General features: G+C 43.0%; 1 protein-coding gene across 2 annotated transcripts in view; it reads right to left on the bottom strand.

Moving 5' to 3' along the window:
* The window catches only part of IQCK (IQ motif containing K), a 101,788-nt gene that overhangs the window by 46,832 nt on the left and 29,769 nt on the right, over positions 1-25,187 (bottom strand). For both annotated transcript variants that reach the window (XM_075010670.1, XM_075010671.1), the window contains exon 7: positions 4,852-4,936. In XM_075010670.1, coding sequence (XP_074866771.1) covers positions 4,852-4,936 — 85 coding nt within the window. The remainder of the gene's footprint in view (positions 1-4,851; positions 4,937-25,187) is intronic.

The following is a 25,187-nucleotide window of genomic DNA, read 5'->3' as shown; positions in this document are numbered from 1 at the left end:
ATAACAGTTTATGCTGTAGTTTGTTCCATATGACATGATGTAGTTTCAAAAATAAAGAAATATAAAGACTTATATTTATACCCAGACATTATGAAATGTTCTTGTTAAACGTGGAAATTTCTATCTTTCACTTTGTTAAATTTCTTAGGTGGTTACTTCTTGTGAAATCCATCAGTGCATCCAAAATATTTTCCTTCCTACCCTTCAGTGTATGTGGTGTGTGATTTCATGTCCTTGAAAATGTAACTGGAGAGGTCCAGTGGAAGTTATGACCTTCCTCTTTCACAGTGCAGCATATGATCTGATACATGAAGGCACAACTTTTTTTTCATATAGTCAACATCACCATACAGTGGGCACCATAATAACAGCACATTTCCAAATCACAGATTGTATGAATTATAAAATTAAGTTCAATGAACAATATATGAAAAGTTTAAAATCACTGCTTTGAAAAGACTTGTATCTTGTTGAAATTCAAAAAAGAGTTTTCCAAACAATGATCTAAGAAAATATATTCTTGGGTGGGAGGAAGCTTTTACAAAGATACAGTTATGAACAGAGTAAATCAAGGCTAACATATATCAACTAATTTTAAAACTTCATGCCCTCTGAACGCATAGATTAACAATTTCCCATGATATTTTGTTTCTGTTTTCCTTACAGAGTGTGAGTAATCCTCATTTAACATTCTGTTTATTTGCAAGCATATATAAAAATATATCACCCTAGATATACTTGTTATTAACAGTTCACCCTATGTTAGCTCAAAAGCTTGTCCCTCTCACCAACAGAACAGGCAGTCTAATAACCTTTTTAACTTCAGCTCGTACCCCTTCAACAACAAAACTCTGCTTCCTAATTCACCCCACAAACTAAAATACAGGTTGAACCTCTCGAATCTGGAACTCTCTTCTGGGAATATCTGTACTCTGGCATGATTTTAGTTAGCCAGACAACCACTTATTATGGGTGTGGCCAAGTTTCCCACGGTCCCATAAAATTTGTTTACCGTCACCAGTCCTGGCTCTCAATGTTCTGTCCTGTTACTCAGCTATAATTTACCCCTAAATGCTTTCTAAGAGCCCAGTAAGCATTGGGAGTGTTGGTAATGTGCCAGATAATATTGACCTCCCGTGGTCCAGCAAATTCTCTTGTCTAGCACTGCTCAGGTCAGATGAGAGAGGTTCAAGCTGTATTTTGCATGTTTGATAGAATTAATCATTGCAATTGATTGCTCCTTAAGATTCTTCTTCTCTAACGGATTAATGTAGCACAACAGACAGTACTCTTTTAAAATTAAACATTAACATAAATTGCAAACACATTGCTTTTTATAATCTCGGCACCCAAACACCTGGTTATCTGAGCAACATTGTGGTATTAATTCAACATACAAAAATTATGTTAAAGTTACAAAGTTAAAGTAATATTTGCAATATTTTACTGTGAGAATGCCTGTAGTGTTATTGTCAGTGTTAATTACTGTAGGAATCAAAGACAGATACTAAGAAAAGAAAACTCAGAAAAACATACAGTATAAAATAGCATAGGGTTATACTAACCAAAAACAAATACTCTGAGCATTTCTCCATGCTTATGATAATGGAAGATTCTTTTATGTACTGTCATATACTGACTTGTGTTTAAAAGCAGCACAGAGAGTTTCTATATTGATTGTTATTTAGAGAACACCCCGTATTTACAGAAACACAAGTCTAACTCCCTGTGCAGTGAAGCAAAGCAGGTTTTAAATCCAGAGGTTATTTACACCTACCATAAGAAAACTCACTCGAGATAAATAAAATGAAGTGTCATGTCATGGTTATACTGTTTTCTCGGCTCTCATTTTATGTTTAGATTTAAATAAAGAAACTTCAGTATCACTTCCTTGAGGTACATTATCACATGGAATAGTTGTCAAGGTATGTTCAGTGTAAACTGGAACAACAAATTAAGCACTCTCTCTAGAATATTTGAAAAATGCTACAGATTAATTTACACATTTGCTGACATCTGTGTCAATTCTTTCTACCAAAGTCACCTGAATCTGTAATGTGTTGATGAAGCTACAAATGGTAAAGCAGGACATATGGATTCAATGTCCCTGGAGATTGCCTCTCTATGCTGCTTACCTGCCTGGTTGAGTTGCTTCACTTTGGGTCTAATATAGTGTGGAAATGGTTAGTCCTGGGGAAATTATTCAGTTACTAGAATGGAATCAAAACTCGGGTGACAGACTAATCCTGCAGAACTCGATGGGAGTTTTGACTGTCATCACTGATGTCATTGGGAGTTCTAACAAATTTTGGCAATGAATGAAGCAAACACCTTGTGAAAAAAATAGTATGTAATTAAAGATCGTACCATTATGCATGTGCATTGAAGTTGGGTTGCAACGATAACCTTAATTTTGGTATTTCCTAACTATTGAGTGCTTGATTTTACAGTACAAATACTAACTTTTTAACACATGCATCATACTGACATCCAACTGAGTGATCAACAAGGTTGGAGCTTTTAGATCTCTGACTTCTGTATTTGAGCTAGTGGAGTAAATGGTATGAGTAGTAGATTGTCATCCACAACACAGACCTTGCTGAGAGGGGGTTGGAACATTCTGCCAGTCTACTTAACAAACACTATTGAGCTAGGCAATTTCCTCCCTCACTCTATTTGGGCCCAGCACAGGAGTCACTGAGAGCATGGGAGAGACAGGCTTCCAGTCTAGGTCATGTGCTTAGGCCCACAAATTACACAGTCTGCAGAGATGCAACTCCACGTGCTGCTCGGTCCTGGGCTGGCACATGCCTTATTGCAGACAGAATCCTCAGAGAAATTAGATGCTAAAATTTAGAGTCTCTATTGATCCCGTGCAAATGATGATTTTTCAAAGAAAAAGTCTGGTTTGTTCATATTTGGGCATATTTTTTCTGAGAACGCAAATAGCACACCCTTGATACTCTGCCAAATTTCAAATGTTGCTCTGAAGTATGGGTAGCTAGAGATTTTCAAAGAAAAGTCTGCCAGAATTATTTCACACTAGCAAAATAATGTATGTTTCCCTAGCCCCCTTGAAAATGGTCAAACTGTTTGGAAGATTGCAGCCCAAATAGTAAAAGTTTAGCAAAGTCATTAGTAACTGAAAAACAGATTGTTACAATGGGAAGTATCAGGAAATTTTAGTAATAGGCAGTGCTACCATCCTTGCCTATAAACTCATTATAGATTATACATATATATTCTCTGTTCCTTTTTTTTCCCCATCATGAAATGGAGACCATGTTACTTAACCTTCTTTCGAAAGCACTTTTTAAGAGCAATAGTTCCTATTAAGGCTTTGTAAAATTGGTATGCTAATGAAGAGCTTGAATAACTTGTGTATTTATTTATGCCATCATGCGCCAGCAATGCCCCTCTGCTATATACATCGGACAAACTGGACAGTCTCTACATAAAAGAATAAACGCACACAAATCAGATATCAGAAATGGCAATATACAAAAACCCGTAGGAGAGCACTTCAATCTCCCAGGCCACACAGTAGCAGACTTAAAAGTAGCTATCCTACAGCAAAGAAATTTCAGGACCAGACTCCAAAGAGAAATTTCTGAGCTATAATTCATCTGCAAATTCGATGCCCTCAGCTCTGGCTTAAACAAAGACTGGGAATGACTGGCTAAATACAGAAGCAGCTTCCCCTCCCTTGGTGTTCACACCTCCAGATCAACTGGTGGTAGTAGCCTCACCCTTGCTGACTGAGCTAACCTTGTTATCCCCACCCTTGCTCTGGCTTATTTATACCTGGCCCTGCAGATTTCCAAGACCAGCATCTGATGAAGTGAGTCTGTGCTCACGAAACCTCATGCTCAAAATTTTTCTGTTAGTCTATAACATGCCACAGGACCCTTCGTTGCTGTTACAGATCCAGACTACCCCTCCGATACTTGTGTATTTGTAGTGTACCATCACTCCTCACAAGTCATGCTCCTCCTCCTGAACCTAGGCTCCCTTCCATTTAAAGTAATAAACCACTTGTGCACTATTCACTATTTGCTGCCTTTAACATCGTCAATTAACTTCTTATTTAATACATTTACGTATATAAATATCAAAACTTACTAGTAGAGCTGGAGAATAACAGAAAAATATGAATCTTCTATTTATTTAACAAATCATATTTATGTCAACAAAAGGAGTAAAGGCTGTTGAAAACCTTCAAATACGAAATTCAGCCAGTACTATTTACTACACTCCTTATTGGTTATAGTTTGTTTTGCCCTTTCTGATTTTACTCCATGTTTGTTTCCGATAAGAGATCATGGTGCATCTTTTCCTAAGTTGTCTTCAGTGTCTATTTCCACTTTTCCCTGCTCCTTTGCCCTTTCCTTACATTGTGCCCTCTCTCTTTCCTAAATACATTGTCTCCTCCCATGCCTCGTTTCTCTCTCCTGCTTTCTATACTGTATTTTTTTCATCATCTATCTCTCTTATGTACACCTCTCCGCACCCAAATACAGAATTTGGAAATTTTATCTCACATCTGCTAGTTAAAGGCTGAAATAAAACTTGGAGGGCTTCCAGGGAAGACTATATTTTGTAAAATAAAAAACTCTGTAACCTCTTTGCAAAGAAAACAAATCAGAGTGGATTGGCATAACTCATGTGGAAAGATCTGAGTCACTAGACAGCTTACATACAAGCATATCCAATGTCAGTGAACCATGGGGGTCTTAATAGTTATTTATAGTATCTGCTACTTAAAATTTATGTAAGGGTTTTCCCCAGGGCCTTTACAGTCACAGTCACACAGATTCAACATCATGGAAAATAATTATAACTGATGCTTACCCAATAACCTCTCCAGAATGACTGAATTATTTTGCATGCTTCCTCTTCTGATAATAAGAGAGAGAGAGGGATTGGCGGTCTAGGACTGAAAGAAAAGAAACAGTTCATCCGTTAAATATTTTTCTTTCTCCTTTACAATAAATCATGCCCAAGAGAGAAGGATCAGAGAGGTAACCAAGTTAGTCTGTATCTTCAAAAACAACAAAAAGTCCTGTGGCACCTTATAGACTAACAGATGCATCTGACAAAGCGGGTCTTTGCCCATGAAAGCTTATGCTCCAAAATATTGGTTAGTCTATAAGGTGACACAGGACTTCTTGTTGTTTTTCAAGAGGGAAGGGTTTCTCAGTATCTCTGAGACACTTTTTATTTTTAAAAAACTGTATTGTTTAAATAATGGTCCCCTTTAAAACATTTATACAGGTACAATATTATGCAGATTATTTCTTCTCTGCAAACACAATAATGTAAATATTATATCTAAGACTGTATTGTTTTGAATTATCCTTCAGATGTTTTTCATTCCTGCATTTTTATTATTTGGCTATTTTTTTAACCATTTAAAAACACTGAAGGGTATGGGTTCAGTAATGGAGTAAGTACATGACTCAGGGAATCTTAATATGCAGTGTAGAGATGCTACTCAAATACATTTGATTCCACAAAACCATTTGAATTACATGTTCTGATTAGGGGTGGGGAATTTCCCATGTCCCACATTTAAGCTAAAATGCCCTGCAGGGACATTTTTGTGTAAATGCAGGATGTGGGACTTGTCATGGAAATTCAGGACTGTCCTGCAACTTATGGGATGTCTGGCAACCCTAAATACTTTTAGAATCACTTTACAGTGTATTTAAGTTTCAGTGAACAACCAACACGGGTGTATCAAATCAGCTTTACAAAAGCCATTTCATCAAGCATGTTGATGCATTTACTTCTCATTTAAACTGATAAACAAGCTGCTAGTAGAAAAACTCAGATTGAAAGCAATTTCCTTGTTTTTTCTTTGGGTTTTTTCAAAGGCAAGAAAATGTCACGTACACTCACTACACAGACTTTTTTTTTCAAAATAAGCCACTGGGCTGCAGGTATGTTACAGCTCATGAGAGTGATCATGAGACACAGCTAATCTCCTACAATACTACAATACCTCATAGGACTTGTCCTATTTAAAAAAAATCACAGATTTTGTGCCCAAGTTTCATTTGGGAAGTTCAAAATTTTATGACTCTGGATGATGGGGGTGATCATTTGGACATAACAATCAAACACACACTTGCCCAAAGCAATCCTCATAGATATAGCAGAATTTCATTGCTTCTTTTTCAGAGAAATAAGAGATGGAAATAACTGCTTAGGCAATACCCTTTCCAAGGTGGGTTTGTTCCTTACAGTTGATCCATGAATGCTTTGTGTAGTCCAATTGACCAAAAGACTGGTTCTGCCATCATTTCCTTTGGAAACCTATTCTATACTGTAGCAGATCTCATATTAAGAGTTTTTGCCATACATTCGTATTCAAGCAGCATACATTTTTCTTTGTTTAGCATTATTTATATTTAATAAATATGTTTTCTTTGCCTTTCAAGACTTTTTGCCTTAGGGTTTGTACTGATGAAGTACAGAGTTAGAATATGACCTGATGGCAAGGGGCTCAAAGAGGTTAGCCCCTGCCCCAGCCTACCCCTTTTACCCAAATCCCCACCTCTCACTCCTCCCTTCACCCCAATGAAACCCAAATCTCGCCCAGTCTCCCATCCCAAGCCACTTGGGCAGCCTCAGCCCTAGAGTTCTAGTTAGACGGCACAGGTCCGAGTGTCTCCAGCCCTGGAGTGCCAAGCACCAAGGCCCCAGCCCCAAGCACAGGGTGGGCTGTCCCAGCCCTGGAGTGCAGGGCACCACAGGCCCATCACGTGTGGGCTTCTCAGCACTGGGTGCCCCCAGCACCCCAAGACCCAACTCTAGGCCAGACAACCTGGCCCTAGCCTCAGCACTCTTACCAAAAGGGAAGAATCTTGCCTAGCCTGGGACCAAGAAGGAAGCAGCAAGCAGAAGAGGGCCTCAGGGTGGAGCATGGGCCCCACATGGGGCTGCTTGGGGAGACATAACCTTTCTCAGCCTATGATATGTGCTGCCCACGCATGGCCTTAATTTCAACTAGTATACAGCTGAACTCAACTCTATGGTCAGTGCACACAGGAACAAGTTGTGTTCAATGTCCTATCAACTGAGATTTTTTCTTTATTTTATGAAAGAAAATGTCAATCTTCATATGGGAAATCAGAAATGGAGACAATAGGAGAAGGTGTTCTTTCCATTAAACCATATGGTAATAACTCTCTGGACATTATTAGCAGGTCTATTGCCCGACAGAAATCATGAGGCTGAACAAACAAGACACTTGAGCAAAATGTTACTTGTAATAAATTGTGTGGAGTGTTGCAGTAGCTGTGTAGGTCCCAGGTCATTAGAGAGAAAAGGAGAGCAAAGTGTATCTTTTACTGGATAAGTGTCTGTTGGTGAGAGACAAGCTTTTGAGTTGATGCCATCATCCAAAATTATAAAGTCCTCACCAACAGACATAAGAAGAAAGGGTCATCTGAACTGACACGCCACAGCCAATAAAACCATACTCTTGATCATTACATTGATTGTGAAATCCTTAGCAAACATCAAATTGCTGCTGAGAGGACAGCAATATAATCCCTGAAATCCAACCAGCAGATTATGGTGAAACCAGCAGACAAAAGAAATGCCACCCAAGTACTCAACAAGCAGTCCTGTAGCACCTTAGAGACTATGTTAATGAGGCCAATCAACAACTTTCCAACACCATCTATTATATAGAACTGAAAGAAATCCCCACACCACAATTTACCCAGGAATTTAAGGATATCATCAAATCCCTCCCAAAATAACTCCAAGAGAAACCCTTATTCTCTTTCCACATGCACTCATGCCAGGGATCTTCTACATACTTCCCAACGTACACAGACTAGTGAACCCAGGCAGACATTTTTATGCAAGACCCTGCCAGAACAATAGATTTGAAACCTGTAGACAATAATGCCAAACCTGCCAATCATGACATATCCTGTACCTTGTCCAGCACATGAACTGACACAATAAAAAACATGTGGGTAAAACCGACAATTTCAAATTAACTTACATAGTAAAATGATAGAAGACAGATATACCATATCACCAGTTGATGAAGACTTTTAACTGCCGGGTCTTCATTTTCAAAGGAAACCTGAACTACACTGTCAAAAGTTGAGTCTAGGATTTTAAATTCATTGCTTTGCTGGACACTAAAACTCTGGACTGAATAGAAATACTTGGGGTATGTCTTATTATAACAATGCATGTATAATCCACGAACCTGCCACCAACACCCCTGCCTCCCTGCCCACTGCACAGGCATTAACAGGCCACTTCATCTTTGAACAGTCCCTTTAAATGTGTGTTAACTACTTATGCTAAACAATCTGTCCTATCTTGTACTTAGCTGTGACACAATGAATTTCCCACCCTTGCACAACACTAATCTTTCAAAAGAAGTCCTTCTGAATATCTCTGCTGAAAAAATTCTTTCCAAAGAGTATGGTCCACACACAAAAAAGCAGATCGAAAGAGTGATCTGCTCTTTCAAAAGAGAGTGTTCACACAGCCCCTGCTATTTCGAAAGAATGGGCCAGAGATTGAAAAATCAGGCACCATGAGGACTGCTCTTTTGAAAAAAGCTTTGGAAAGAAGGTGTCCTTCCTGAAATGGGAGTGGAAGACAGCTTTCAAAAGGAGCACCTCATTCTTTCAATTGAATTTTGAAAGAACACTTTTTGAGTGTAGACAATGTGCTGGATATTTCAAAAGAGCCCCTTCTGTCAAAAAATATTTTGAAAGAACTTGCTAGTGTAGATGTAGCCTTGAAGAAAAGCTTGGTGTATGCTTGAAATCTTGTCTCTCTCACCAATCATGTTGAGTCCATCAGAGATACTACCTCACCCACTTTGTCTCTCTCATTTGTAATGATGTGTTCATCTACAAATTTAGACTGTGCTGTTTTTGCTGATGGATTCCTGCTTGTTGTTCTAGGATTTATCTTTTTGAAAAACTGAAACAGTTTCTATTATTTTAAACAGTGCAAATGAGGACACCAACCTAAACATTTTAAAATATACTGGGTGTGCCAGGAAAACAATGAAACACTAGACTCCTTTGCATCAGCATGGCATCTCCAAAAACCAGAAAGATTTCTAACAGACTTGTAACAGCAGCTTTAGCCACTTCACTGCCTTTTGCATTAAATAATGGGGATCCATCTGGTTTGCAATCCAAGACCAAATCTGAGAAAGCCAGTGTATATCAAGCAAATGGAAAGGACTTAATCTTCTGTGTTGTAGTCACTGGGAAAGATCAATCATTTCAGCAGACCAGCTTGAAGGAATGAAAATCATGCCAGATCCATTTCTGTCCACTGGAATATATGCAGTTGGCTTCAGGTCAAACAAAAATAGAATAGGAGCAGAGGCAGCCACCCATCACAGGGAACTGGAGAAGAGGGAATATGTCATTTGTGGCTGAAGACAGCTGTAATACTCCAACGATATTTGAAATGACAATCAAATGTACAGTAAATACATTCTGTTTGTTCCAAAATAAAAGTATGTATTCATGAAACATAAACACCAACTCTTAATACACTTGTAGAAAGATTTACACTCACAATGGCTTCAACAGAATAATCTTTCTGAACATTGTGTTGGCGAGTATCACTGTTTTTCACACTTCACTAAATTTTACCAATTGTTTTTCAAATTTTACCAGAATAAAGCTGGCATTCATCATAAGAATCTTTAATTTTAGGAAGGAGGCATTTTCCTTTCTGGGTAATCAAGATTGTAAGGATCCCGATTATGAAATATCAGCTATTTACATAACGCTATGCAGATGTAATTCAGTATCCAGAAGAATTTCAGCACACTTGTGCTAGAAAAAGCACTTCAAAGGGTTCTTCTCAAAGCCTCCAGTTTTATATCTGTGATTTCTGTATTGAGCCCAGAAGTTGTCTTTCATAATGTTAACCCTGTTCTTTTTTTTTTTTTTTTTAAACAAAAGGAGGGGGGAGCATCCATTATCATGGTAGCATAGCGGGATGAGTTTGGTGATTGGTAAACACATCAGCATATACTGTACGTACGTGTTCTGCTGTATGCACATAAGACTTGGTCCCTTCTTTCAGCATTTTACAATCTGACACTCACCTTTCTGTTTTTTTCTCTTCTTTTATTTGCTTTTATTACCATGAAGAATTTTCACCATGTAGAATTCAGCATTTGTTAATTGCTCTTTGCACTCAGATCGAATATATTACTTAACTGTAATTGAAAATCTCCAAATTTAGGTCTCAGCCTTACACTAATTGTATGAATGTACATTGCAGCATGTGTGTGTAGGCCTGACTCAACATGAAAAATAAGACATAGAACATACCTCATTTCTTGGGAGACAAAATTAGAGATTCAAATAGTTCAGTAGGCTGGAAACAGACTGTCCAAGACAAAACAGGTAAATGGCCCAGTAAGCTAAGATATAGAACACCCAGGCAATCATTTACAACGGAAAAGATAAGCTGGAACATAAGATGAGGCAAAAAGTAAGTTGCCCAGAGACAGTGCGTGTACAGAGAATGCTGTACAGGATTCAGCTCCTACAAAGTAACCAAGTCAACCCCAAAACATGTAATGTAATGTATAGTAAATGCAACGTAATCTGGAAACGTACGTATAAAAAAGAGGTCATCTGTGTGACTTTGGATGTGGTATACTCTATACTCATCCCAAGCTTGAAGTCTATCAACTCAGTGTAACTTTGCTCTTTCCAGCACAGGCACAGTAGCTCATGGAGGGGTTCCAGGAGTGTGTCCGCGGCACACTTGATTACCTCTGGTGGTATACGATCCTGGTCAGGGGCCTTTCCTGCTGCAATGCTGTCGATGGCTCTCTTCAGTTCATCCACAGTCGGTTCTTGATCCAGTTCGTCCATTACTGGTAGGAGCTCGACGACATCGAGGGCTGTGTCAACGACAACGTTCTCGCGTGAGTACTGCTCAGAGTAGTGCTCAACACAGTGCTCCATCTGTTTGGCTTTGTCAGCGATGACTTCACCAGATTTGGATTTCAGAGGTGCCATCTTGTTCTGGGTGGGTCCTAATGCCTTCTTCATACCCTCGTACATTCCTCTGAGATTACCAAAGTCAGCACAGGTCTGGATGCTGCTGCATAGCTGGAGCCAGTGGTTGTTGGCACACCACCTGGCTGTATGCTGTACTGTTCTTCTGGCCGCTCTAAGTGCTTGCTGGGTACTCTGACTCGGTGAGCGTTTGTACTCCAGGAGTGCAGCGCGCTTCTTTTCAATGGCTGGAATCATCTCATCAGAATTAGCTTCAAACCAGTCGTTCGTGTTTCTAGCTCTTCTTCCAAACACCAACAAGGCCGTGTTGTAAACTGTATGCCTCAGATGTTGTCATTTGGATGTCACATCGGTGCCCCCAGGGCTGCTGCGCAGGTTGCGCGACGCTAACATTGTAACATTGTGTAAGAACATAGGAGACAGAAGCGACTGCAACAACTACCATGGAATCTCCCTCCTAAGCGTCACTGGTAAACTGTTCGCTTGCGTCATCCTTGGCAGACTCCAGAAGATTGCTGACAGGGTGTACCCCGAATCGCAGTGCGGATTCCGCGCAGAGAGGTCTACCGTTGACATGGTCTTCTCTCTAAGGCAGCTGCAGGACAAGTGCCGGGAGCAGAGAAAGCCATTCTACATAGCCTTCATCGACCTGACCAAGGCCTTTGACTTGGTCAGCAGGGATGGTCTGTTCAAACTGCTCCACAAGATAGGCTGTCCTCCACGGTTATTCAAGATGATCCAGTCGTTCCACGAAGACATGAGAGGAACCATCCAATATGACAGCACATTATCGGATGCTTTCAGAATCAGAAGCGGCGTCAAACAAGGATGCGTGCTTGCTCTGACATTGTTCGGGATCTTCTTCGCACTCCTCCTGAAGCATGCCTTTGGATCTTCAACAGAGGGCATCTTGCTGCACACAAGATCTGATGGGAAACTGTTTAATCTTGCAAGGCTGAAAGCTAAGACTAAGGTGCAGGAAGTCCTCATCAGAGACATGCTGTTCGCAGACGATGCTGCTGTAGTGCCTCACACAGAAGACCAGCTTCAAAAACTGCTGGATCAGTTCTCCAAAGTGTGCAAGGACTTTGGGCTTACCATCAGCCTAAAGAAGACAAATGTACTCGGTCAGGATGTTGCTGAATCCCCATCAATCAGCATTGACAAATATATGTTAGAGGTCATCCATGGGTTTGTTTACCTCGGGTCCACCATCACTGACACCCTGTTGTTGGACACTGAGCTAAATAGGAGGATCGGAAAAGCAGCCACAACTCTGTCCAGACTCAGCAAGAGAGTGTGGAATAACAACAAGCTGTACACTCACACCAAAATGCAAGTCTACAGAGCCTGCATCCTCAGCACCCTCCTTTATGGCAGCGAGACTTGGACCCTGTACGCCCGCCAGGAAAAAAGGCTGAACGTCTTCCACTTGCGCTGCCTCAGGAGCATCCTTGGAATATCATGGAAGGACAGAGTGACCAACACCGGCGTCCTCGAGCAAGCTGGAATCCCAACCATGCACATCCTCCTCAGGCAGCATCGGCTCCGCTGGCTTGGCCACATCCACAGGATGAATGATGGAAGGATTCCAAAAGACATCCTGTATGGTGAGCTAGCCTCTGGCAAAAGACCTCCCAGATGCCCCCAGTTGCGCTACAAAGATGTCTGCAAGAGAGACCTCAGAGAGGTAGACATCGAGCTGGACAACTGGGAAGAACTAGCAGACGACCGCGGCAGATGGAGGCAGGGGTTACACAGGGGCCTTCAGAAGGGCGAGATGAGAATCAGAGAGCTAGCAGAGGAGAAGCGAGCACACAGAAAGCACACTAAGGACTTGCCAGACACCCGCCTCATCTGCAAGAGATGCAGCAAGGACTGTCACTCTCATGTGGGTCTTCATAGTCACAGTAGACGCTGTAAATGAAGTCCTCAATTGCAACTATAAAGGGCGCGATCCATAGTCTATGCAGACTGAAGGATGCCTACTACTACTAACTTTGCTCTATGCTGAATAAAAATACCCAAGTGACAAAATCTAGAATCAAACTGATTTCTTGGGAAGCCAAGTGAAAAGAGGTCTCAGCAGTGCGCAGACACCTATTGGCAATAATGGCACTTTGCAGATATACTGGATTGTCCTTGTACACTCAGTTTCTAGATAAAGGCCCTATTGGCACCATATAGCTATACTCTTGAAGCATTAAGGACTGTTACACTAAAATGTAAGTTGAACTTAACTAGGATTGTGTGCCCCAACACGGTGTCCACAGCTATATAAAGGAGATCACCAACATATTGCCTGTTATGGTTATTAATACTGTATATTTATAATACTGCAGAAAGTCACAAATTATGCACTGAACCCTTTACAAACACATTTGAAGAGACAGTCCTTGTGCAAGAAAGCATATGGTGTAAAAGACATAAGAATGGACGAAAGGTTAATAGACATACATAAATTTGGGACAGAGACAATTTTGCTTAAGCTATTAAAATTTCAGATGCTTGTCTGTATTATCCAAACTTCCAGACTACTTTCTTTGTTTTACAAATTTCAGTCTTCACTCGTTCAAGTATTTTCTAGATATATACTGATAGTCACATGTAGAACACAAGTATCGGAGGGGTAGCCGTGTTAGTCTGGATCTGTAACAGCAACGAAGGGTCCTGTGGCACCTTATAGACTAACAGAAAAGTTTTGAGCATGAGCTTTCATGAGCACAGGCTCACTTCATCAGATGCTGGTCTTGGAAATCCAAGACCAGCATCTGATGAAGTGAGTCTGTGCTCACGAAAGCTCATGCTCAAAACTTTTCTGTTAGTCTATAAGGTGCCACAGGACCCTTCGTTGATGTAGAACACAGGCATTTTTCTAGGTCAGATTTCCAAAGCATTTTTTGACATCTACAGTGTCTGACAACTTAACAGTTTAGCCCTGCAGTCATTGCAGTTCCAATGTATTTGCGAAAACAGCATGCTTACGGTATGCTGTTTCATTCATGATACATGAGAAACTTGTCCAGCTAGTTCCAAAGGGGGCAAATAGAGAAAGAATTTTTCCTCCTTCATTGTACTGATATACAAGAAGACAAAATGTTTGACCAGAAGAGCTTACAGTATAAAAAGACAAGAAACAGATGCTGGGTGGAGAACAGGTACAGACTGAACCGCTCTCGTCCAGCACCCTTGGGACCTGACTGGTACCGGACAAGAGAATTTGCTGACGACAGTAGGCCAATATTGTCTAGCACATTACCAATGCTTCCACTGCTTACTGGACTCTTAAGAAGACATTTAGGGGTAAATTATAGCTAAACAATAGCAGAGAACACTGAGAGACAGGAGTGGTGTCTGCACACAAACTATATGGGACCATGGGAAACTTGGCGACACACCCTTGATAAATGGTCATCCGGCTAACTAAAATCATGCCAGACTATGGAATTTTCTGGATGAGAGTGTTCCAGATTAGAGAGGTTTAACCTGTAGATAATGTACAAGCAAAGTAGTTATAAGTGTGGCAAGGGAAGAGGAGTATAGAATTAAATGTTAGAAAGTGGGGAGGTCTCAATGAGGAGGGAGAGAAGCACTATGGCCAAGAGAGAGCTGAATGGTAGCAAGGGTCTGAGGATAAAGCAGCAGTACAGCAGCAATCAACAATAATAGAAGAGCAAATGTGAAAAAGAAAAAAAACGAAAATGCAGAGACCACCTTTCAGAATGATGTCAGGGTGTGGAGACTCCTCTCAGCCGTAGTTGTTGCTCCCCACACTGAGGGGAAAAAGGGAATGTGGGCTGGCCTGGTGCCCTAGACAGGTCCCTCTCAATCTTGCTGAGAACGCGGTGTCTGGATAACCCTAATTTACACCCTGTGCCTTGAGCTCATATGGTGGCATTGGATGATCTGGGGAAGGAGTCTTACAGATCTAGAAACAGATTCCACAATCAGGTCCATGTAAGTTCCTTCTAGGATAAGTGTGGTTGGGAGTTAAAATGCTCTGTGTTTTATATTCATTGGGGGAAGGGCCATCCATGACTAGGCCATTACATTAAAAAGCAGTGACAGCAGGAGCTTTTGTCCTAGGTCAATGTTTTCAACCGGAAAACTACAAAATAGTGATTTTTCCCTTGCAGCACCCTCTGACTGCTTCTGATGTAGAACTCGTAGTTCCTAATGGTGAATTTCTGGTTACAGCATGAGACTGGGAGTCTATTACTGGATCCACAGACTTGTACAACATTGTGCAAGTCCCCATAGTTCTGTGCCTTAGTTTACTCATTTGTACGGTGACCTACTTCACAGGGATACTTTCAGCCTTAAATGTAAGGAGATTTTCAATCAATGGCACATGAACCTGATCTAAAGCACACTGAAACAAATGGGAATCTTTCCATTGACTTCATGTGCTTTGGGTCAGGCCCTTTACTTAGTAAGCATGAAGGATTAACAGTAATGGTAGTGAACTGTGATCCCTATTAGCAAGGCAAAGACATTATTAATATTTTTTCATTTTTCCAGCAGTAAGTTTGACAATCTCTACTGTAAAACAAACTTCATTATTCTCAGAGAATTTTCAGTTGTAAAAACTTATATCACAATGTAAATACTTTACATATAAACTAAATGCAAAAACACTGTCAATGAAATGTTCATGTTACACAGTTTCCAGTGAAAAAAGAAAAAAAAAAAAGAAATGAAAAAGCTAAGCTTCCTACGGCAATGGTAATTCTACCACATTCTTGTAATCAAAACTGCATGGCTGGACTCATACAGCATAAGGTCTATATTGAGCTATTTGCTCTTTCTCAGTAAAGGTATTGCTTATTCTCTACCAACATATTAAAGCACAAGCTATGAGAAAGACACATATAGTGCAAATGAAATGCATACTGAAAATTGTGAAGCGTGACTGATTTACTGACACAGCAATGAAATATTGCAGTGCTCATGAAGCGAAACCTGTGGGAACAAGGCACATTATGGAAAGAAAGAAGTCAGCCACCCATGCAAAATTACCCCTATTGGCCAGCTGTGAATGGCTAGTGAAGTCAGCTGTAAAGGCAGCTGAGACTAAGGCACATTGCCTAATTAGAATCTTAAAAGGAGGAGTGAAAAAATTAATCTGTGTATACAAACACAGATACACATGCTCTACATAAAGCAACTAGCATTGCATGAGCAATCATTTATGTATGAGTATATCTTACCTACACACTCCAGCATTGTAAAGGCTGTGATAATTTACTTTCCCCATCGTCTATCTCTATATAGTTTAGAGAGTTTGTGTGTCTGTCCATGAGTCTGTTTGTTCAAGAACTCCCCCTAAATGGCAGAACTTTCCTCCTGGCAACTATCTAACAGCTGCAGGTTTTAATCTCCTTCTTCAGCTTCCTCTTATCCTAATTTAAAGCAAAGTAGGGTTTTGGTTGTTCCAAGAAAATGGGAATTAGATTGTTTTCCATAACATGGAGAGGGTGGGGTCTGCTACGGGGACAGTTATGCACTGCAATGACCTCTGAGGGCAACAAGCACAAAGGGACAGTTATACTGCAGGGTGACCACAGGGGATGGCTGCACTAGGAAGAGAGTGGCTAGTTGTTGCTGGGCCTTTCCATATTGCCAGCCACCAGCCCACGTAGGTGGCCCTCCTGCCCTCAACCCCACTCCCCCAGCCATCAGCCATAGCACCAGCTCTGAGGCTAGACATGGCACTTGAAATAGCAGTGCTTTTTCGAATGCGGTATTCCAGTTTGAGTACCCATCATAGTACCATGGGTAGCAGAAGCTTTGAAATAGTTGCTTATTTCATTTTGGTGCTGTGCGGACTGCAACAAGTTCGAAATAAATTAACTCAAAGTAAATTATGCAATTTGCACAATACAAATTGCATAAGATATTTCGAGTTACAGGTACAGTGTATCCATAGCCTTAGAGTTTACATATACATATATATTACTATAGGCTGAACCTTTCTGATCTGGAACTCTCTTGTCCAACAACATCCATAATCCAGTATGATTTTAGTTAGCAGATGACCACTTATCACGGGTGTGGTCAACTTTCACGTAATGCCATAAATATCAGAGGGGTAGCTGTGCTGGTCTGTATCTACAAAAACAATGAGAAGTCCTGTGGCACCTTAAAGATTAATAGATTTTTTGGAGCATAAGCATAAGCTTTTGTGGGCAAACACCCACTTTGTCAGATGCACGTCTGACAAAGTGGATCTTTGTCCATGAAAGCTTATGCTCTACTATATCTGTTAGCCTATAAGGTGTCACAGGACTTCTCATTGTTTTTACATATCTAATAATATCTCAAAAGGTATAACAATCAATATTTTCTTATTCATGTTATTTTATACAGCAGAACTTGAACTTTATCCCAGTAGTCTGTAATTCAACAAATGTTAGTTATTAGAAATCTGTAATATAAAAAAAAAAAGAAGAAAAAAGTAGTTACTGTCTTACTTAAATAGTTTAATTTTAATTAACTGGATATAGGGTGGGCTAAAATCTATAAATGTGTTTAAAAATTTAAAATATTTTTATTTAAATAGATTAATTTGATTTAAACTAGATCTTTTATTTAAGTTAAATAGATTTTTACTTTTAAAATATAAACTTATTTGAAATTAAATTTGATGTTATGACAACCTATGTTAAGTAATGCCTACATTACTTTACTTTATTAAAATTGCTTGGGGTGTGTCTACACTAGGAACTAACTTTAAAGTTAACTTTGAAGTCAAGCACTACTTTGAAGTAGCCAGCAGAGAGTCTGCACGCATTTTCCCTTACTTCGAAGTTAACTCTGACGTAGGGAGGCCATCTTCAAAGTCCTTACTCCATTCCCAGGATTGGAGTAGTACCCTACTTTGAAGTTTAACTTCTAAGTAGGGTGTGTATAGACACTCAACTTCGAAGTTGCTTACTTTGAAGTAAGCAACTTCCAAGTTATTTTTGTAGTGTAGACACAGCCTTACTGTAATTTAAAAAAAAAATCTATCAGTACATGCTTGCTACCAAAGTGTTAAAGAAAGTCAAATCACTGAATTAGTGGAAGTCATTTGACCCAGAATCTTAGTTTGTTGAAGTGCTTCATCAGCTTATGACCACAATATCTTCTTCTATGGGTACAGAGAAAATATTTTCTTCATTCCAGCTTGTTCAACTATTTCATTTCAATGACTAGCGGAGAAACTGATTGGCATTTGAAAAAGCAGGAAAGAGAAGTTACTCACCTGTGTAGTAACGATGGTTCTTCGAGATGTGTCCCCGTGGGTGCTCCACAGTAGGTGTCGGGCTCGCCCCGGCGCCGCAGCTCGGAAAATCTTCAGCAGTCTCCGTCAGGTCACGCATGCGCCAATGCGCGTCGGCTCTTCGTGCGCTTACGGTCATGCGCGCGATCTGGTCCCCGCCAGTTCCTGATCAACCGCTCCGGACGCACCTGAAAAACACACAAACAGAGCTCCGAAGTGGGGAGGAACGGGTGGGTAGTGGAGCACCCACGGGGACACATCTCGAAGAACCATCGTTACTACACAGGTGAGTAACTTCTCTTTCTTCTTCGAGTGGTCCCCGTGGGTGCTCCACAGTAGGTGACTACCCAGCAGTAATCCCCCCGAAAAAGGAGGTGGGTACCCGATTTATGCGCAGCTTGCCCGTGAAAGGACTGCTGTCGACAGGCGTGTATCCTCATCAAGCATCCTGTGCATGGCGTAGTGCTTGGCGAAGGTGTCATAGGAAGACCACGTCGCCGCTCTGCAGATATCTCTCAGCGTGATGCCTTTGAAGAAGGCCGTTGACGCCGCCATCGCCCTAGTAGAGTGGGCTCTTGGCGGAACTGGCAGAGGAGTCTTGCAAATCTCATAACACAGTCTTATGCAAGACACAATGTGATTTGAAATCCTCTGTGAAGATAGCGCTTCTCCTTTTGACCTGGATGCAACGGACACCAGGAGTCTGTCCGTTTTCTGGAAAGGTTTAGTTCTATCGATGTAGAAGGCCAGTGCCCTACTTACGTCAAGTAAGTACGACCGTGCCTCTTCATTTGAGTTGTGAGGCTTAGGATAGAACGAGGGCAGCACTATTGGTTCGTTGATATGAAAGTCTGAAGAGACCTTCAGAACGAAGGCTGGGTGTAATCGTAAGACCACCGCTTCTTTTGAGAAGATTGTGCAGGGTGGTGTGGACATTATGGCTGGAAGCTCACTCACTCTGCGAGCTGACATGATTGCCAGGAGGAAAGTCGTTTTAATAGTAAGTAGTCGAAGGGGGACCGTAGCCAATGGTTCAAAGGGCGGTCCTGAGAGGGTGTGTAGAACTAGGTCTAAACTCCATGACGGCGGTATTGGTTTCCGAGGGGGTTACAGATTCACCAACCCCTTTAGGAAACGCGAGAAAACAGGATGGGCAAGTGTGGTTGATCCATCCTCTTCATGCTGAAACGCTGATATAGCCGCCAGATGCACCTTTATAGAGGATAGCGAAAGTCCGTTTTGTTTGAGTTGTAGCAAATAATCCAGAATCGTAGGTATGGTGGCATCCTGGGGTATTAGTTGCCTGGAGGAACACCATTCGGAAAAACGCAACCATTTGTGCTGATAAGTCTTTCTGGTGGAAGTTCTCCGACTACATTCAAGGACTTGTTGTACTCCCTCTGAGCATGTAGTCTCTAAGGCACTTAGCCATGGATTAGCCATGCTTGTAGCCGAAGTCTCTTCGGGTGCGGGTGCAGTATTGACCCCCAAGCCTGAGTGAGAATGTCCGGTACTGTTGGTAGGGGAAATGGCTGATGTTGAGCCATGCGCAAGAGCAATGGGAACCACTGTTGCCAGTCCCAGGCTGGGACTATGAGTATCATGCGTGCTTTCTCCCTTCTGGCCTTCTCCAAGACCTTGTGTATAAGTGTAGTGGGAGGGAACGCATAAAGTAGAGGGCCCTTCCATGGGATCATGAAGGCGTCCCCCAAAGACTCCTGTCCCATGCCCGCTCTGGAGCAGTATTGGGGACATTTCTTGTTTTCTCGGGTGGCGAACAAGTCGATTTGGGGAAAACCCCATCTGCGGAACACCTGGTGAAGTAGGTCTGAACGGATCTGCCACTCGTGAGTGGGCGCAAAGTGTCTGCTGAGTTGGTCCACCTTGACGTTGTGGACCCCCGGTAGGTAGGAAGCCTTTATGATTATATTGTTGGCAATGCACCAGTTCCAGAGTCGGACTGCCTCCGCACAAAGAGTACGAGACCTGGCTCCCCCCTGTCGGTTTATATAAAACATGGTGGTGGTGGTGTCGGTATTCACGCTGACTATTTTTCCACGCAGATAATTGTGAAAATGCCTGCACGCATTTAACACTGCCCTGAGCTCTAATATGTTTATGTGCAGTGTCTTCTCTGCGGGGGACCATAATCCTTGAGTGGTTTTGTTGTCCATGTGAGCCCCCCATCCCATATGGGAGGCATCTGTTGTAATGAACACAGTAATTTGCGGTTGGCGGAAGGGCACCCCTGTTAGGAGATTCTTGGGGTTTCCCCACCATGTTAGTGAGCTTCGTGCCTCTGTTGTAAGTGACACCCTCTTGTGGACGGTGTGGATTGAGGGTTTGTATACGGTTGCCAACCAATGCTGCAATCCTCGCATATGCAGCCTGGCGTTTTGCACCACAAACGTGGTGGTTGCCATATGCCCCAACAGTTGTAAGCATGTGAGAACTGGAACAGTGGGGCTGTACGTTAGTAGTTGTACGAGAGATTCGATGGCACGAAAACGAGCCTCGGGTAAATACACCCTTGACGTGACTGAGTCTATCCGAGCCCCTATAAACTCTATATTTTGCGTGGGGTCGATCTTTGACTTTGAGAAATTGATGATGAGGCCCAGTGAGGTAAATGTTTTTGTGGTGATGTGTATCATCCGTAATACCTCTGCCCGGGAAGTTCCCTTTAGCAGGCAATTGTCCAGGTACGGGAAAATGAAAACTCCCTGTCTGTGTAGGTATGCTGACACCACCGCTAAGGTCTTGGTGAAGACTCTGGGTGCTGAAGAGAGTCCGAATGGGAGGACTCTGTACTGGAAATGATCTGTGCCCACAAGGAACCGGAGGAAACGCCTGTGGGCTGGATGAATTGCGATATGAAAATACGCATCCTGTAAGTTGAGGGCTGCAAACCAATCGCCATGGTCTAGTGCTGTGATTATTGAAGCCATCGTAGTCATTTTGAAGCGCTGTTTGCGTAGGTACTGGTTCAGTGCACGTAGATCCAAAATGGGTCTCCACCCTGCTGTCTTCTTTTCCGTCAGGAAATACCTGGAGTAGAACCCTTTGCCTTGAAATTGTTCCGGTACTCTCCCCACTGCCCCTATGAATAGGAGGTGGTCCACCTCCCGCCTTAATTCCGGTAGGTGAGAGGGGTCTCTGAGAAGGGGTGCGGTGGGAGGATTTGGTGGAGGTAAAGACTGGAAGGGGATCGTGTATCCCGTGTTTACAATCTCCAATACCCACTTGTCCGACGTGATGCTTTTCCATTGTGGGTAAAATGGCTTGAGTCGGTGATGGAACATGTACTGAGATTGGCACTGAGGTACGGTCTTGGCTTCGGGGCCCTCGACATACCCGTCAAACTTGCTGTTTTGCACTTTGCCCTGCGGAGGCGTTGCCCTGCTGAGGCCGGCGCCTAGGGCCCTTATAATGTGTTTGTTGATGATGTCCCTGATCATACGCCCGGTTGAAATTGGGTACGTTGCTGTTGGTAGCCATAACGGCGTTGCTGAGGATAAAATTTCTTCCTTCTGAATGGTGGTGTATATATATCCCCAAAGTCCGAAGTGTCGCTCTGGAATCTTTGCTCGAGTGTAGGACTGAGTCAGTCAATTCAGCAAACAATTTTATTTTGTCGAAGGGGAGGTCTGCAATTTTGACCTGTAACTCCTTTGGAATGCCGGATGTGTGAAGCCATGACTCTCTCCGCATTACCACTGCAGTGGCCACGGCGCAGGCCACTGTGTCCGCCACATCCAGTGCAATCTGCACGCCCGCTCGAGAAGCCGCGTAGCCCTCTTGCACAATTGCCTTAAGAATTGGCCTTTTATCCTCCGGAAGGAAGTCCATGAGGGCAGTAAGCTTGGAATAGTTGTCGAAATTGTGATTCGACAAATGAGCGGCATAGTTGGCCATGCGGAGCAACAGAGTAGAGGAGGAGTAGGCTTTTCTACCCAGAAGATCCAGCTTCTTTATGTCCTTGTCCAATCCCCCAGATTTGTACTGGGACGATTTGGACCTGTGTTGGGACGATTCAACCACTAGCGAGTTTGGCTGTGGATGACTAAATAGAAATTCCATACCTTTCGCAGGGACAAAGTACTTTTTGTCCGCTCTGTTGTTGGTAGGAGGAGCGGATGCTGGAATCTGCCATATATTAGTGGCTGCCTCCATGATTGCCTTGTCCAGAGGAATAGCAATTTTAGAAGAAGATGGAGGCCTGAGGTTTTTAAGGAGTCTGTGGTGTTTCTCCTGCACCTCCGCCACTTGAATATCTTAGGATTGAGCTACTCGTTTGAACAGCTCCTGGAACTGTTTCAGGTCATCTGGGGGAGAAACGTCTCCAGGGACCATGGCCTCGTCTGGCGAGGATGAGGAGGCATCACTATGGTATCTCTCCTCCAATTCCTCTGGATCCTGGCTGTATTGATGTGATTGCCTTTGTGGAATTTCGAGGTGGGGTTCAATGTCTTTAGACCCAGCCTCTGATTGGGGAATTCGTAGTGTTCCCCCAGGTGGAAGCAGAACACTGTGGCATTGAGGGGTGGTCGACAGGGATCCATAGTGAGACGTCGACCTCCTATGCTGACGCCCCGCATCATGATGGCAGTCGTAGCAACAGGGACAGGGGCCTGGCGATGGAGACCTGGACCATGACCCAAGGATGTAAGGGTGGTGCCTGGAATGTCGAGACCTCCGAGATGATACCAACGTACGAGGAGAGCCTCTGTGAGAAGACTCGTAGGGATCTCTGCTAAATGATGGAGAAAAGCATGCAGACCCCTGGGATGTACTGCGAAGAAAAGGAGAAGGACGTCTGTGGCAGGCTGAAGGTGTTGCTGCCCGTCGAATCTCTGGTGGTGATCGTGGTGACAGAAGCAGCGCAATTACCTCAAGAGAGGGGCTGCGGTGCCTGGTCTTCGTTTTAGCCTTTACCCTCTCGGGTGGTCTTGTCGGTGAACTTGGTACCGGAGCAGGTGTCATGCTGATTTCCACTGCTCCTGGTGCCGTTGTTGCCGGTGCCGTCGTTGCCGGTGCCGTCGTCCTCGGTGCCGATGTCCTCGGTGCCGTTGATCCCAGTGCCAATGATCCCGGTGCCTCTGGGAAAGTCTCGATCGGTGCTGCAGTAGCCGGTGCCGGACTGACTAGTGCCCGCACGGCTCTTGGTGCCGTCTCCCCAGTAGCTGCAGGGCCTTGAGTGGTTGCATGCGCTGTGGCTTTACCAGTGGAGGAAGCCAGCGTGCGCGGGCCCTTTGTTACACTCGTCCCACTCCCAACAGTAAGGGGCAGGGATCGAGTAGGCGAGGCTCTTCTTTTCTTCTGCACAGAGGAGGTCAAAGAGGCAGCCTTCCTCTTGTGCAGTCCTGAAGAGCCCTCCGCATGCGTTGCCTCCGATGAGGCAGGCTGAAGTGCTTTGTCAACTAACAGCATCTTCAGCCTCATTTCTCTATCTTTTCCAGCTCTATTAGTCAACTTGGAACAATGGGAGCACTTCTGGGGAACATGCGTCACCCCAAGGCACCGTACGCATCTGCTATGGCCATCCGAAGCAGGCATGGCCTCCAGGCAAGATTCACACTTCTTAAAGCCGGGGGATGGCATTGTTAAAACTTAACTGTGAGTCCTTAGGTGCTAATAGCACACTTAACAGTCTGTTAGGTGATGTTAATAACCGTTGGCCTTTGAAGGCCGACAAACAAAAGCAGCGGGCCTGCCCGGAGGCGGCCGCTGTGGTTTTAAGATAGTCTTTAACTTTTAACAACTTTTAACAGAGTAACTAACTATAATAACTATAGAACTGCTAACTATGAACTGTTAAAAACTATTAACATGAGAAAAAAATAAGATTTATCTGTCTCAGGCGTTGGAGCCGGAGAGGATTCCGTCTGCAGCCGTTAGCGGTTGAGAAGGAACTGGCGGGGACCGGATCGCGCACGTGACTGTAAGCGCGCGAAGAGCCAACGCGCCTCAGTGCATGCGCGACCCGACGGAGACTGCTGAAGATTTTCCAAGCTGCGGCGCCGGGGCGAGCCCGACACCTACTGTGGAGCACCCACGGAGACCACTCGAAGAAGAAAATTTGTTTTCCTCTTCCAAACTGTGAAGGAACTGAGGCATCAGAAGATGAGATCTACTAGTTCTAAAATCCTGAAGGTGACCAGAAAGAATCAGTTCAATTTGCTAACTACAGATACTTCCTTTGTTTAATACATACGTTTTAAATGCAAAGCATATTTTACAATCTTACCATTTATGCTTACATGAAGTACCCAACACATTGAGGGAATTTTAATTTGTTTAATAAAAAGTGATTAAAATACTGTTTTTGTGCACTTTTAATTAAATCCTAATTTCCAAGTAAATGGAGCTTGCCACAAATTACAAGTAAATATTGGTCACCTTGTAAATAAGAAATTTGTTATTCACCATCTCCTGACATATTGCAAAAATTTAAATGAATCTGAATAAATGCATATTAAGCTAGATACAATTGCACATCTCTTGTTTGACACCCTCTGGATAGGGTGACCGTCTCTCCCGTACTGGGCAGGACGGTCCCATATTTGGGATGCCAAAAAGGCATCCTGACTTATTTTTTAAAAGGGACTCGTCCTGTATTTGGGCCATCCCCCATCACCACCACCATTTCCCTGAGCCTTGGGGAAGCAGGGGGCGCATGGGCACCTGATGCTTCCCTAGGGCTCAGGGATTGCTGGCAGATGCTGCTTCCCCAGGGCTCCTGGGGATTGCCAGCAGCTGCTGCTTCCCCGGGCTTCCACTGAGCGCCAGCAGCTGCTGCCTCCTTCCCGGCTCCCCGGGGCTTGGAGGAGCCACCTCCCCACCCTACATATCTCCCTGTCCTGTGTTTGGGACAGGAA

The sequence above is a fragment of the Carettochelys insculpta genome, chromosome 16, assembly GCF_033958435.1.
Source record: "Carettochelys insculpta isolate YL-2023 chromosome 16, ASM3395843v1, whole genome shotgun sequence".
NCBI classification, from domain to species: domain Eukaryota; kingdom Metazoa; phylum Chordata; order Testudines; family Carettochelyidae; genus Carettochelys; species Carettochelys insculpta.
Note: the sequence above shows the minus strand (reverse complement) of the source record. Positions and strands in the feature narration are given on the sequence as shown.